Below are 15,423 nucleotides of genomic sequence, written 5' to 3' on the forward strand. Positions count from 1 at the left end.
CAATCCCAGTTATGAACATGGTTTACATGCGGCCATCTTAAACAATATTTGGTCAATAAAATACAATAGCTTTGCAGTTGAGCTATTGTATGAGACGTTGCTACAAGAGTTTGTTTTTTAAGAGCACAGTTCGGTACATGGTTGTATCTGTGGTACCTGTCCAGGGTTATTTTCCTTTAACACAGTTTATGTGCTCGTGCGGAATGTACCAACGCATGACCGAAACTGTGATTTAAAGGTGGCAGAATTTAAAATATTTCCAAGAACTGCAGGACTGTCTGTAGGAGCGCCATCTTGTTTGAAAGGAAAACTTAATTTTTACGAATGAATGGAATCGTGGTATTTAAGTTGCTTCTGCATAAATGAAGGCGCCGTATATGTAAACTTTTTAAAAGGGCCTGATCTCTTTGTTAAGTATTTACTAGTGCATATTATAAAGTGAAATTACTAAAAATGCAATTAATCGAAAAATCCCGCATTGGGGTCCCTAAAATTTTGTATGTCGCTTTAGTATACCGTAAGTTATTATTCCATGAAATCCTAATAAAATTACCCATCTCTAACTCTTGCAATAGAATGTTAAAGACAAGAATGCAATTTTGGGCCAAAAAAGTCAAGTATCACCTTCAATTCAGGCTAGCCTAAACATGCGACCTACAAGTTTTTAACGCGTCATTGGCTAGGGTGATCCCCGCACTGAAAAACAACACCGGCCATGCTGACCTCTGATTGGTCTAACACACATTTTGGAACTATTACATAAGACGTTCAACGAAATCATGGAAATCGCGAAATATCAGCATATACGGCTCCTTATAGGCCCAAAATCCACAGATTAGAGCAGGTTTCGACGTTTATTTGACACATTGAGCATAAGTTGGGTAAATCAATCACACACCATTTGATTTCAAGAAAACACGAAGTCAAATAATCTTGCATTTGTGGTACTGTACTAAAGCAATGCGATTGCACACTAAGAGACGAAGCTTCACGATCGACTTTCGAGTTAGGTAAAAATGATAACCACAAAGCGCTAGTACCAAGATCCCAAACCTCGCTCGGACGGAAATGTTAATAATAGTCACCTTTGCAAAACGTTGAGAAGGACGATTTAAATATAACACCCGGGAAAATAAGGCACTCGGACCGGTTGTGACGTTAAAAGGCACCGAGACCAAAGGTACAGTGACCAACGAAGTGGGTCGCTCTTGACATAACCAGACAGAAGAACGAGTTTTTTCGGATCAAACGACGCCAGAGTAGACAAAACGATGCCGATTAACTTGATCGCAATAGAGCATTATGGTGCTTTAGTGTTATCTAAACATACAACGCGTTCGCTGGGTTGGGTAGGAATGCTGGGTGGAATAGACAGCGGCCGCGTGCTGTCTTATATGGGATCAAGCCTTATTACATAAATATTGACACGGGCGGGATCATAACGAAATCCATTGTTAAATGAGGTTTTAAATCGGTTCTAAGCATCATGAATATGCAGGGCGTGGTGTTAGTACAGCGCATCGGAGTATTTCAAACACTGAATGGAGAAAGATCATCAAGAAATTGGGAAAAACAGCGACACTATCGGGTAGTTGAGTGCAATGCGGGTGCTCTGGCAAAGAGTCCGGATGTTGCTACGTCTCTTCTTGTTCTTCGTTCTTCTCTTCATCATCGGTTTGATCTTGGAAGACATCGGATTGCTCCCGTTTTAACCATTCATGACGTCGCCGGCATTTCGGGCATTTTGTCAGGTCTGGGAGACAGTGCTATAATATGCGAAGTTTCAATTTTATTCAGCCAATCAACCACGTCAGTTGATGCTGATTAATACGAGTAAATACTGATTTTATAAATCAAGGAATAAATTAGCTTGGCATTTATCAAATCATAAATCTCAAATTTTCCCCCCGGATGTACACAGTTGTGGTAGACTAGTCGCCAACAGTTGTTTAAACTTACCTTATGATAAACACTTTTACATTCGTCGCATTGCGCTGTAATTTCAGTTTCAAACGCGAAAATGACCTGGAAATACAACGAACATTTACCAATATAAACTGCCCAAACATTCACTTCTGGAATTAAAATTTTTTCGTAACGAAAATCCTACAGTTGCCTCTGGAGTAAACATTTCATAGTTATCCAGAGGTTAAGGAAATCAAAGCTATACGTCATGGTCGATAATAATTAAATTAATAGAAACGAGGGGATAAATCCAGACGCTGTTTGCAAGGTAAACATACGAGAAGAAATCAAAGGCAAAGTAAACGACCAAACAGCGAAGCGGACTGAAATCAAAAGTTATAAATCAACCAACCGTGTAAGCTGTACGTGTTTATTTAAGGAGGAAAGTTATAGCTCAATGAAACCTACACAAGTGTTTTCATTAAATTATAAATGAAGAAAATTATGAAGTGTTTTCCAAAACCCGACTGGTTGGAGAAGCAAAAAAACTTTCAACTTAATCTAATCACTTGTATAATAACAACTGATCAACCAGTTAATGTTGAACAGTACTCGCCGGTTGGTAACGTGGCAAAGAAGTTAATTGATAACCGGCAGTTAGAAGCAATTCATTCATAATAATCTTTCGTGAGAAGGCGTCAAAATTACCTGGTCATCCCCGCACACCTCACAAATAAATCCTTTCACGGAACACAGTGGACAGGATTTGACGTGTTCCGTTCCAAACGTCACAACCTTGCTTATGACGTCACTAAGGGTCCCACCTTTCGCTTTCTGTAGGTCGAAGGCGGAATACAGATGGGGGGAGGTTAGCATGTATCGGCGACCTTTCAATCTGGAAGAAAATTTTCAGTTTTCAAAATGCTTGGCTTGAATCAGCCGCTTTATGAACTGTTTACTCAAGTGATTTTTCGGCTTTATACCGACTAAGTCAATAGACAGCGGTAGGAATTGGACCAGCGCTCACTTTCACCGCACGGTGTAATATTATGGTCGTTGCCATGGTGATGAAAGATGTACGAGAACAATAGAAAACGATCGTGGATTAAATTTGATTTTCCGCTGTCACATTGACAGGAGGTCGATATATTTACGAGACGGCAATAAAGCAGACGTGGAATTACACGGCGCGCAACAATGTTGTTACGCTGTTTACTTGTTTTACAATTTACATTTTTATGCTAAAAAGAAATCTTTGCATTCATTACAAACTTTTGTCTGGTTTCAGAATTACGCAAAATCTTTGTTCCTATTCACAGTATATTCTATCGTCGCTTTTTGACGTAAAAACAAGGTTTTGAACGCAATTCGTCTCTTACCTCCCGTTCAACTGTTGAACATTTACAAGCCGACAGGTGCTAAGGTACGGTTGGAGCGCTGTCAGCTTCAAGCGTAGAGACAACAGTTTTCCCATGTCCGCGAGGTGGCGATAAGCAGCAGGGTTGACGAGATCCATTTTAATACAAGGATCATGCCAAAATTGCTCTAAGAAGTTTTTTGATCTACAAAACACAAAATATATTCAGATGGTTGTTACATGTGCGCCACGAGTTCCCATGCTCAAGGATACAGTTATTGGAATCTGTGTAGGTTATTTTAACACCATACAAAGGTGACACATCAAACATAAGAGCCTTGAGACATTAGACATTTTAATAACTTTAAAATGAAAGAACTGTTTCTTTTTATGCACGACTTTAACCAAGTATATAACGAAACATATTCGAAAGCCGACAAATTTTAACAGTGCTATCTACAACGCAGACATAGGAGAGTGGAACTGGACTTGGCTTTGCTTCGCCAGGAGTTGGTTACACCCTACACTGAGGTACTACTGAGCAAAAATAAGAATACCTGACAGCAACTGAATGTTTGGAGAAGTCCCAATTATGGATTATTCTCGCTGGAATTACACGTTGGTCGTTTTTGTGACAGGACATGCAGTAATACTGACCGGTGAAACTGCACACACGGGGGGTTCCATATATCATACCTGCAATAAATTACATGATAAACTGAATGATAACGTCAATACCGTATAATAATCATGCATAGCCATGGATTTCTTGGTATAAATTTATATTATTAATTTATTTACTTCCTACAATAAAATTTCAACTGACAGTAAACTACTTTGCTAGTAACAATGAAAGCGGTTGTTGACTGCATCTAGACTGTAAAGTATTGCTGTAATAAGTTCTAAACATTATATCGGTCAATTAACTTTCATCAGTCATTAACGTTATTGGCCATTTATTATTCACCAATTGGAGCAGCGCAATCTGCACATTGGTAGTTTTGGGCATGAATTCCCTTTTCATTGGCTATTTTGATCATGTGACTTTTCATGGTGCCTAACCAACTTGTATTAAGATGTTCAACGAGAAGATAACCTGTGAAGGGATGTAAGATAGTTAAAATCTTGGTACATTGAGTAATGCTTAAAGATAATTAATAACTATGGTATTAAAAATTAAATAACGGGCACATATACAGTGAGACCTCATTGGCTCACCTCGCTTAACTCTAAAACAACTTAAACGTAATAGAGTGGAACGCATGTGTTGTAAAATTAACTGCACCAAGTTCTGATAGCTTAAAATATTTTAAAAGGCAGCTTCAATTTAAAGTTTTACGGGACATCCACCGCAGGTTAACTGAAGACATTGTCGACTAAAGACAAGTCTATTTAAAACAAAAACGAACAAAACGCAGACGGCTAAAGATAATTTTTTTAACAACAGCAGCCTGTCTTTTGTAAAAGACAGGATAAGCACTAAAATTGTGAACTATCTTGACACCTTCTGCGTTTCCGTCTTCCAAGATCTCGAATCCATCGACGACAGATGAAGATCTGCTCAAGGGAGGTGAGGTATCGTTCATGACGATATTAATATCCCTCGACCAATCGCTGATCAACTGCTCGCTCTCTGCTGCTATCTCATGCTCAGAGTGGTCTTTCATGATCAAACTTGACATGAAAATAAAACGTTCAGTGAAAATAAACTTACATTTAAAAAGGAGGACTTGCTTAAGCTAGCTACCGCTAAAAACTAGCAGAAATGTTTAAATGATCAAAAATAAAAGTTGTTCACTAAGACCTAGCCTAGACCTTTGATGCAGTGGTGGAATTGCTAAGATTTATTTGGAAAAATGGCAACAACGTTAGATCAAAAATGTCAACTATCAGAACAACAGTAAACAGTAATACTGTGATATTTAATAATATGCGCATTACTATAACTTTCGTCAAAACAATGCCAGAGTTGAACTATGGACAACACTCCCTTGCAACATGTGCATTGGCCATTGAGAGGAAATTGAATTATTGCAGCTTCAAGCAATTTTACAGAACATTTGTAGCCTTACACCACGTCGCAGTGTTACAAAGGGCAAAATCTCCATTCATACAAAGGTAACTGTTCCGGGGAACTGGAGCCTGTCGTGCAAAAACTGTTACATCGGCAGAATTTGTTTTAAGCGCACTAGACAAAACGCTGAAGCTCATTCCAAATGAAAGATGATATAAGACATTATTTGTATTTTATGACAAGCCACATATCATTCATAATGGAGTCGCGTTTCAGCTTCACAGAATCCAGGGTTATTACAGCTACCTGCAAGCACTGAAGGTGCAACAATCTATCCATGTGGGGTGGAGGGGCATTCCCTATTGGAAAATTCTGAACTTACATTACAGTAACTTTAATGATGTTGAACTATTCCTTTACAAAAGTTTGTTGGAAAATCAGATAATTGAAATTTGTTTCTTGCACCTATTGACCAAATCTTAGATGTCACGATTGTCACCTCATAGTTAACCATTCTTAAATTATACAACAAGTCTACAATTAACCTAAACAAAACGGTCGTTGAATTTAGTTTAAAAATTGGCTTAAGTTTCTTGCCAGTCTGATATTAATGTTGAGAAACGCAAGATCTAGTTTATCACAAAACACAATTGCGCATGCGCAGTTTCCTTCAAGTCGTCAAGGAATTTTGGATACAAAGAAGTGATCAGAAATTCAAATCGCAAATAAAGCCGCGTTGACACTGAGTCACAATGTCAAAAGTTATCCAAAGAGATCAACTTTATTAAACGAGCAGCCAGCAGGCGCGCTCTAATTCAAATAGCTACAGTGACACGTGATTCCTTTGTTTGATCATAACAAACCAATATGACGACATTATGGCAATAACATCTTGCCTTTAAACGAAGTCGCGGTTTCCCTTTCATAACCTGGAGAAGAAACTCGACCGCAAAATGGAACCGATCCACGGCCACGAGTTACTTGTTTGAGAAAAGTTAGAAGAAAATAACGACTTGTAGCGAAGCTTGTACCACTGTTTGAACCACAAAAATGCAAATTGTTTCACACTGTTGTTGTTGTTAAAGAAAATTAACAGAAAAGTTTGACAAATTTATTTTGAAGGTTGAACCGATACGATATTATGCAATCTCGTCACACCGCGTGTATTGACATAATTCTGTGTCATGAAAACGGAACTGTCGTTAACCTTATTGTTAAACGTCATAATGTCGGTAAACAAGGCTCCGAATGCGACATCAGAAAAAACGAGCTGTCACAAATTTTACTCTAGCAATTACAGACCTTTTGTTTACCAACAAAGACTACATTCATCCATACTTGCACGCCGTTGTGCCGCGACATTAGAAAGACATAAGACGGCATTAAATACGCTAACAACGTAATATTTCCGCTGCAAAAGCAGATAGCAACGCAATAAATTGAATTTTGTCTAAAATTGTCATACCTTCTGTAGACTTTTCGCGGGTTTGTGATTAATATTGAATAAAAGACGAAGAGTCGACACAGTTGTGTGGTTAAGATGCATATTGTACGGTTTCAACTATTCCAACGTTATACAATTAAGATAGGAGCCTGTGCTAACATCTCCATGCAACCAACATCGCAAGCAAGCCGTCAAGCAATGCAACGGCAAGGCTCCAAGCGCTCAACCGAACGTTAAACAAAAATATGCAACTTAATCAGAATCACTCTATGTCAGGGGTGGGCAACATACGGCCCGCGGGCCGGATCCGGCCCGCGACGGGATTTTGAGCGGCCCGCAGACAGTTTCCGATCTTACATGATAATGTGGCCTGCGGCCACATTCTGCCGCAATCCCTGTATGGCGTCACTAAATAAGTCCAAGTTAGCCAACCTGAGAAAGATGGCCATAAATCTACCTGTTCTGTTCGGGTCTACATACATTTATGAGCAAACATTTTTGACCATGAACATTAATAAGACAAAGCTGCGTTCCAATCTATTCAGGAATCCGGCCCGCCAAGTACTTCATCTTCTCATATCAGGCCCGCCGACCGAAGAAGTTGCCCGCCCCTGCTCTATGTGGTTGATATAGTGACGACGTCATACACACAAAAAACTGCCCTCTCAATTGCAGCCTAGACTTAACCACGCCAAGATAGCCCAGATAAATGCCCTTTGCTGCACTTCTGTACCTGTTACACACGTAACACGTTTTACCACTTCTAAAAAAGTGTGCGTTTAAACGGAGTCAACTTTCAACAAAATAAGGACGCGTTTGATTACATAAAAGTGCAAACGAGTGCACAAACATTGTGTCAGAGGCAAGACTACAAAGTAGGTTACAAAATGGGGACACACTGGTGCAAAGAGTGGGAAGGAACTATGTCAATATGGCACTACTTGTACCTATTCGTATTGAAACACAATTGTTACGCGTAAAATATTGGTAAATGTCTAACGCCTTATTTATAAAAATTTTCATACATGATTTTAAGTTAAGATTTTTCTAGCTCAAAACAGCTTGAAGTTCAGCTTAAATTGAATGCAATGGTTAATAACCTCATCAACCTATTTCACAGCTCACCTTATACTTTTATGCTTTTTTATATTATCATCGTTAATTTTCATAACATTCCGGATGTCAATTGAATCCAATTTTTCATCGCATTTTTTGTCTGAAAACACAATAACACTTGAAGAGAACTGCCAAGAATAATAGCACATGAAATAATTATAAAAAAATAATTAATAATACACAAAGACATTTCCAAATACCATTTAAAAATACCTTTAAAAAAAGCAAGAGTGCGGGATAGCCCGTTAAGTATAAACCATCTCGTACGCCAGAACAAGGGACCTTTCTTTTGAAGATATCCTTCTCTTTGTCTAAGAAAATAAACCTTAACATGAAAAATGTTGTCATAATTATTGGATGACCAAAATTATGGGATTAACTGCTGCCATGGTAATTGGTAATTTATGAAGTAAGGTGAAGCAGAAGATAGAAAACCATGGAAAAGTAACTGAGAACTATAGCTGTGCTGTAGTGCTTTACTTACACATATCTTATCAATACATGTAGCTGACACTAAAAATGCAACAAACTGCAGGAACATAGCAGTAAAAACAATAAAGCACATGTATATTCACATCAAAGACTTTCTTGAGTTTTGTTGGCTTGAAAATGATTTATCATCGGGAGTCGACGTCTGCTTGCTCGGTGATGAGGCACTAGAGGGCGACGTGGTGTCATCATTGCAACCAGCGTGGTCCGAAGACCACCCCGCTCCACACAGACTGTTGCCGAGTCCTGTGATGAAACAATTGTTGTCATCAGCAGTTATTAATGAGGGAAAACACCTGGACTGGTTGTGTTCAGTGGTTCATAATCATTATATCTTGACTACTACTAATAGTGCAGAAACTACTTTGCAATGCAAACAAATGTAGCAGATATATCGACTCAAACACTAACAGTAGTTAGTGATGGCAACCACCACCAATATAAACAAATCCAAGTTAAAAACAATGCATTCCAATAATCTATACAGTAAATACTTACAAGGTAAATAATAATAATAATAATAATAATAATAGTATAACATATATGGTATAATACTACATGCGATAAAACAGCACAACAAAACAAACTGATCTGCCATAAGATTAAGATATCACATTACCTAAAAATGGAGGACATCCGCCATCAGAAACAGAATCCTCATCTTCCGAATCACCAAAAGTATTCACTGATGACAAAGTTGGACGAGCGTAGATGTCCGTGTATGCACCATCCGATGTGAGGGTATCCGATGTTGCAAGCGTGTCAGCTTTATCTGAACTTTCTGATGTATGGTTCAGGTCTAAAGTGGACCTGGTTGGTAACACAAGCTGTCACACTGACTGGTACGTTTAAAGATCTTTTGTTGTTTTGAAATTGAATAATATCACGATACAATAAGTTAAACTTCAATGAAAATTATCACATCATTGTGATTTGTGAATATGTTCAATAGAGGTATTACAGTAAAACAGACCAGGCCTTACCTATCTGATTCAGGTTTTGTTGAGTCCCGAGTCAGTATCTGTGGTTCTGGTGCATGTAAATCCTCGTGGTCTCGTATGGGTACGTTGCAATTTTTATGTGTAGAGATGTTAGATTTGGCTTTTTCTTCAGACTTCACAGTGTAATTATTTCCTGATGGTGAGTTCTTGCTTCCGCAAGCACCGGGAGGCAGCATTTCAAGAGAACTGTCCAGGTCTTCTTCAATAAAAGGATTTTTATCGTCTGACAAAGGCACTTGATCCTCAGAGCTTCGGTTCTTATGACGTAGGGGTGTGGAATGTGTTTGCGTCTCGTGTGCAGCAAGAAATTGCTTTTGTGAGTCGGCGTCGAGTGCAAATGTATTATCATCATCTTCGTCCTTTTGAAATTCAATACGAGGTTTCTCTTGCTTCTGGAACATACAATATACTACAATAAACACACAAACCAGTCTCAATATAAATGAACAATGGCCGATATAAATAGAAGTTATTCAGGAGGTTTTCCTTCATGCTAACAAAAATTGAAACGTCAGCTGAGCAAAATTATTAAGCAACGGGTCCATTTACTTACTGGGCCTCGATCAGTTGGAGAGACACTTAAGGGAGAATCACTGTGGCTGATGACGCTACTTCTTCTGCTCTCTCTTGGATCAGAAGCTATACTACTGTACGAGCTGCTACGTGTACTCATGCCATCAACCTGAATATTTGTGGACTGATATCAGTTTTTTGAACATAATAGTGTTAAAAACAAATGGTGTGAGCTTTTGAATTAGCTCTTGACAAGTAATGAGCTAGAAAATCAAATTTACATATTATTTACTATACAACATGTGCAACAGTTACAATATTGTTTCAAAACTTAATTCAAATTTGAAGCTTAAATAGAAAGTTTCGCATCACAACCACTGATAGCTACAACAACTGAAACTAACTGTGGTTTAGATGTAATGTGAACCATAAAATAAGTTTAAAAAGAAATTTGCTTCATGTTCAAGTCATGTAAATGTCATCTAGTCTTACATCATGTCAATGACATCATCATTATTAGTCTCAAATCATACGTGCTTAAGCGCAGATAAGCAACGATCTATTTTTAACAAAACTTGAGTAATTGCATATTATGGTACATATACATACGGGTACCAATCTACATTAAATATATAAACAGTGAAAATGAAAGTAATATTTAAAACTCGAGAAGTTATTTCTTTTTAAGAGAGCACTTATGGAGAATGGACATTCAATTAAAATTCAGTTGGCGATACCTGACTGGATACATTTATATTATAAATAGCTTCAATAAAAACAAATTATATTTATACGATGTTATTTCTTAGTTGTCATCCACTGTTGAACTGGTTCATGTTGGATCAGTTCACTGTTTACCCTCAACATATATATATATATTATATATGTAATATATATATTGTCAGTGACATATGTTACGCAATAAATTCCGGTGATGTGTATCCAATAGCATTGTCAGTGACATAAATTTAAAGGGTCTACATTATTAAAGCGTTTACATTATTATGCAGTATTTTCATAGTTAAACGAAACACTTTTGGTTTTACTTTGGTATCTGTGATCTTGTTTTCGCAATATATTTTTCCTTTGATGGAGTCAATTTGGGTGTCCTTCTAAACAAGCTACTTAAATAAGTATATCATCATGAAAAGAGAATGCCGCAACTTGTTACAATTACAAACAAAGCAACAGTTATATAATTGGCCTGATTAAGTCGAGATTAAAGGCATAGATCCCTTAGATTAAGTCGAGATTAAAAGCATAGAAACAGCACCCGATCATATGAGTTCGAATTGATTAACTTAGCCAAGCCATAACAAGCCAAACCAACAATAGTATAACTATGATTGTTTTAACATGGTGGCATCAATTACAATGTGTCCAAATAAGCACACGTCACCACATTGACTTAAACTCATAGATTCAACAAATTTTAGAGACTTACATAAAAGTAAACCAAGTTTTGAAAGTTTATCAGTTATCGCACTAAGTAAAGTTAGAAACTATTCTTAACCTATACACAGTATATTTTGATATAAATAGTCATAAAGTGCATTTATTCTATCACATATAAAACAGTTCAATAAAATATCACGAAAAATTTTGTTAAAAACCTGTTTCTTTTTGCTTAGTTTGTGGCCTCTCTTTCGTTTAACGTGTCGCCTGTGGACGACTTTGTCTTCGATATTGTCTTCGGAACCTCCTGGAACCTCGAGAGGAGGAGCTTGCCCTGCATCCGGCCTTAATTCAACCAGGTCCTTATTGTCAACTAAAACTGCAATTTCAATCTAATTTAACATTTACTTTGAGTGTGACATCGCCACTGCTGTCGCAATGGCCAGGTTTCTGATGGTAATAAGTGTAATTACCTTCGTCAACTGGATAAACTTGCATAACTGGCAGTGATGCTGAGACCTGTGTGCCCAAGCTAAGTCAATTACAAGCAATGTTAGAATAATGGTTGAATGGTGATTATTAGCTGGCTAACATGATCAATTCTCTAGTAATGGACATATTATAAGTTGGTAAATTATATTGCTCTATGCCAGTGCTTTTCAATCTTTTTGAGAACCATCCGCACATTTTTTTTCGCAAAAATTTCATCCGCACTTTAAACCAACCGAAAATTATTACACAAAAGAAAATGAAGAGACTTAACACTTTTTCATTCAAATGAAGAGACTTAACAACTTTTATCAATGACTCGGTTGCTGCTGAATGTTTCTGGCAATTTCAGACCAGTTAGGCACAACTTCTTGAATAATTCCAAGTCAGAAAAAGTAAAAAATATGCACAATTTTCATCCGCACTCATCCGCACCGCGTTTGTCATCCGCACTGCAATTTTTTTCAACCGCACAAGTGCGTACCGTCCCACAGGTTGAAAAGCACTGCTCTATGCTGAAAGTAATTTCAATTCATTGCTAATTTACAAATTGCAAACGTTGAATAACCAGCAGAAATCGTAGGAAGCAACATGTGCACAATCAAATACGATAATCAATCACCAACCTTAGGGTCGGAGAAGTTGACAAGGGGATTAGAATAGAATTTGTGAAACTACTTCGTCTGTTATTTGGCATGCTTGGCGGCAGATTAACACGCAAATTTTGAAACGATGAAGAATGTTTCAAGGCAAGTGAAGATTGCAAAACGTAATTATTATTTTGAGGTAATCTATAAATTTAAAAAAGCTCATAAAATTTGTCGTTTGAATTAGTATCTAGCAAGCCAGATAAACCCGGTAGGTTGTTATAGTATTAAACTGCAATATTTTTCATTCACTTGTGACACACTGTGTAGATTTGCACTTACTTTTTCGCCGCTCGAGGAGTAATGACCCCAGCAATTTCTAATGGAGTGCGTGTCCATGAATTTAAAACAGAAGAATTGCTGCTAAGATTAAAGGAAAGATTTTCGGCACCTTGCAAGTAACGCAGGAAGATATCAGCCTAAAAAGAAGCCAATGATTTCTCACATAATTACGGTGACAAGAGCAACATCTAGTTAAAACAAAAATAATATATATAGCCTACTTTATCAAACATAGTAGAGTATAACAAATCAAGCAACATTCAAACGTCACAGATTGAACTTCTTTTTAATATCGAAAGTCTATTGATATTAAAAATGTTCTACTTTCAATGTTTCAAATATTGATAACTGTATTGATCAGTTTCCTGACTGTCAAAACTAATGGCACAAAAACCTCTATACTGTGCTTTAGAGCAGGGTGGTCCAAACTTTTTTCACAGAGGGCCATGTGCTAAAAAGTTAACCAGTGTTCGGGCCACTCATTATGTGTGAAGGTCGCTGCTTTACCTACAACGTAATAAATATTGTACAGACCATAAACAGAGGCATTGGCGGCAAAATTAATTCCTAATTGAAAATGTTAAACAAAATGCCCCTACAACTCTAACAGGTACCACAAACGCAAATTTTACGCCGTCTAGCGCTATATAAAACAAAAAGCCATAGACGAATTAATCTAATGATTTCATTGCGAAATGGCTGGCTGAAGGATGGCAATACTTCAACGTTCATCGTAGGAGCAGTGATGCAAAAGACGTCACATAAATGTTTGTCAGTCATTCTGGTTCTAAGTATATTGTGATTAAGAATGATATAACAGTGAAGACTTTTGCTTTATGTACGTGCATTCGAAAAATTCCTTTGGTTCTGCCATATTTGATGTAACACATAACAGCACTTAACCGTTAACTGCAGCGTACAGGTACAGGGTTTCGTTACAAGTGGGACCATAAGAAACTACAGCATTGCAAAGTTCTTGTTAAACATAATTTTTTAATTCCTATGCAATATCTGCTCAATAACGTACCGTAACTTAGGTCATTTTACAATGAACATGCAAGTTAATAATTACCACTAAATGCCTCGAAAAATAATTTGCTCCTGAATATTTTAAAGTTGAACAGTTTTATGGAGACCATACTAAAATAAAGTTTGTTCGACTAAAACTTCCAATGCTTGTTTCCTATTTCTTTATCTTTGGTACGAAGTTAAGTGTGAGCTAGATGATGGCCGCATGCCGATAATAAACAGGTGCTGGACCGCAGTTGGCCCGCGGGTTGTAATTTGGACAACCGCACTTTAGAGCATGCCCACAGTAAACAATAGCAGAAATTCAGTAAAAATTCAAACTTGTAAATCTTTTTCTTAGGTTAACAGTGCACATTAACATCATTTTGTTTGCATCTCCAATGACTGAATACATTTAAGTTTCGAACAAAATTTGACTGTTGGGCATCATATAGTTTTCAAATAAATTGCTTTAATTTAGGAATGTTCAAGTTGTGAGGTATGAGTAGGGCTGTACCTGATTGGTAGTTGTAAAAAAATCAACAAACCTGTTCAGAGTCGAGAAACAGTGCATGTGTTTCATAAAATCGATTAAGAAGGGATTTATACTCGGCAGTTAAAAATAGAGACGTTAAATAAGATGGTAGTGCAGCATCGTTCAGAGCAAGTCGAAGCCAGGCTCTGCATTGTCCAATGCGGGTGACTACTTGGGTGAGGTTTTGAGTCTTTAAGAAAAGAAAAATTTCAGACATCGATAAATTAATGACTTCAAATACATTAACTCTTGCATATAAATAATTAATTAATCACTGACATGAGCAAAACTACCAACATTCAACCAACTTGTTGCAAAGCAAGTTAACTATAGTATACAACAGGTTTAAGTCTTGCAATACTAGATACACGGCGTGCTATTTCCTGTAAGTTTTTACCTGGCTTAAGGTGCTTTTATGGCTTATCTTGCAAATTAAATTCCAAAATTGAGGTCTAGGGAGCTCTTTTGGATATTTTCTTTTCTCATAATATGAAGACTGAAAATAATAATAATAGGCAAACCGCCATTATAATATTAACTAAAGACACAACAAATCTTAGTTTTAATACACATCGCCTTAAATACAGTACCGTAATAGAATAATTAATGAAACTCAGGTTTGACATGTTCTGCCTTAAACAACAGAAATATCAAGCAAAAATAATGATCAGTCACCACCTTACCTTTAGTCCATGGATAAAAGCAGCTTCTATCACAGCCACTAGGTGCTGGGCGATAGAACTATCCGATTGTATACTCAGGGATATATCAGTTTTCAAGGCATTTTCTTGCTGCAACTGTTTTACAGTGTGTGCTAGGTTCTAAAAAATATACAAATTGCAAAGCTAGGCAAATTCAATTAATAACAGAGTACAAGGTAGTTCAGTTTAGTTTACCAAAGGTCGCTTGAAGTTTACTGATATAGCAAAAATAAATTATAGAAGTATTATACTTTATACAGGTTTTTAACAAGAACCTCGTTTAATTCTTTCTTGATGGTCTTATGTTGATCAGCTAACTTCATTGTAAAGTCACAGCATGGTTTCTTGGTCAAAAATTGTAAAGTTTTTATTACAGTTATGATCTAGCAACAAAAGGCAGGTTATAAGTTCAGAATTTGTGTGCAGTTTGATCTCCATGCATATACTGTATATGGCAGCAAAGCTTGAGATATTTCCAATTACTGGCTCGACTGGAAAGTACAGCAGTTCTTAACGAGTTCAAATAC

General features: G+C 37.1%; 1 protein-coding gene across 1 annotated transcript; it reads right to left on the reverse strand.

The window, feature by feature from the left end:
* Positions 1 to 835: 835 nt before the first annotated feature.
* On the reverse strand, positions 836 to 15,314 carry LOC143468970 (pleckstrin homology domain-containing family M member 1-like). The gene is made up of 21 exons (XM_076966467.1): positions 15,172 to 15,314; positions 14,879 to 15,016; positions 14,593 to 14,691; positions 14,209 to 14,385; positions 12,653 to 12,789; positions 12,350 to 12,514; positions 11,708 to 11,766; positions 11,453 to 11,613; positions 9,880 to 10,008; positions 9,309 to 9,718; positions 8,945 to 9,135; positions 8,412 to 8,571; positions 8,050 to 8,147; positions 7,846 to 7,936; positions 4,767 to 4,936; positions 4,230 to 4,358; positions 3,820 to 3,958; positions 3,285 to 3,467; positions 2,614 to 2,800; positions 1,960 to 2,025; positions 836 to 1,766 (listed from the first exon to the last, which is right to left on the reverse strand). Exons 1-21 carry the CDS (start codon positions 15,217 to 15,219, stop codon positions 1,635 to 1,637), a joined length of 3,069 nt encoding a protein of 1,022 aa, XP_076822582.1. The 5' UTR covers positions 15,220 to 15,314; the 3' UTR covers positions 836 to 1,634.
* Between the last annotated feature and the right edge of the window lie 109 nt (positions 15,315 to 15,423).

This window comes from Clavelina lepadiformis, chromosome 8 (genome assembly GCF_947623445.1).
Source record: "Clavelina lepadiformis chromosome 8, kaClaLepa1.1, whole genome shotgun sequence".
NCBI classification, from domain to species: domain Eukaryota; kingdom Metazoa; phylum Chordata; class Ascidiacea; order Aplousobranchia; family Clavelinidae; genus Clavelina; species Clavelina lepadiformis.

What these genes read in the sequence shown, in the direction of transcription:
- LOC143468970 (XM_076966467.1), bottom strand. Translation starts at nt 15,219, where the DNA reads ATGAAGTTAGCTGATCAACATAAGACCATCAAGAAAGAATTAAACGAG. An exon ending in TGTTTCTCGACTCTGAACAG is followed by an intron (nt 12,790 to 14,208) that starts GTTTGTTGATTT and finishes GCTTCTTTTTAG; the next exon opens with GCTGATATCTTCCTGCGTTA. An exon ending in GGAAGACGGAAACGCAGAAG is followed by an intron (nt 4,359 to 4,766) that starts GTGTCAAGATAG and finishes ATCCCTTCACAG; the next exon opens with GTTATCTTCTCGTTGAACAT.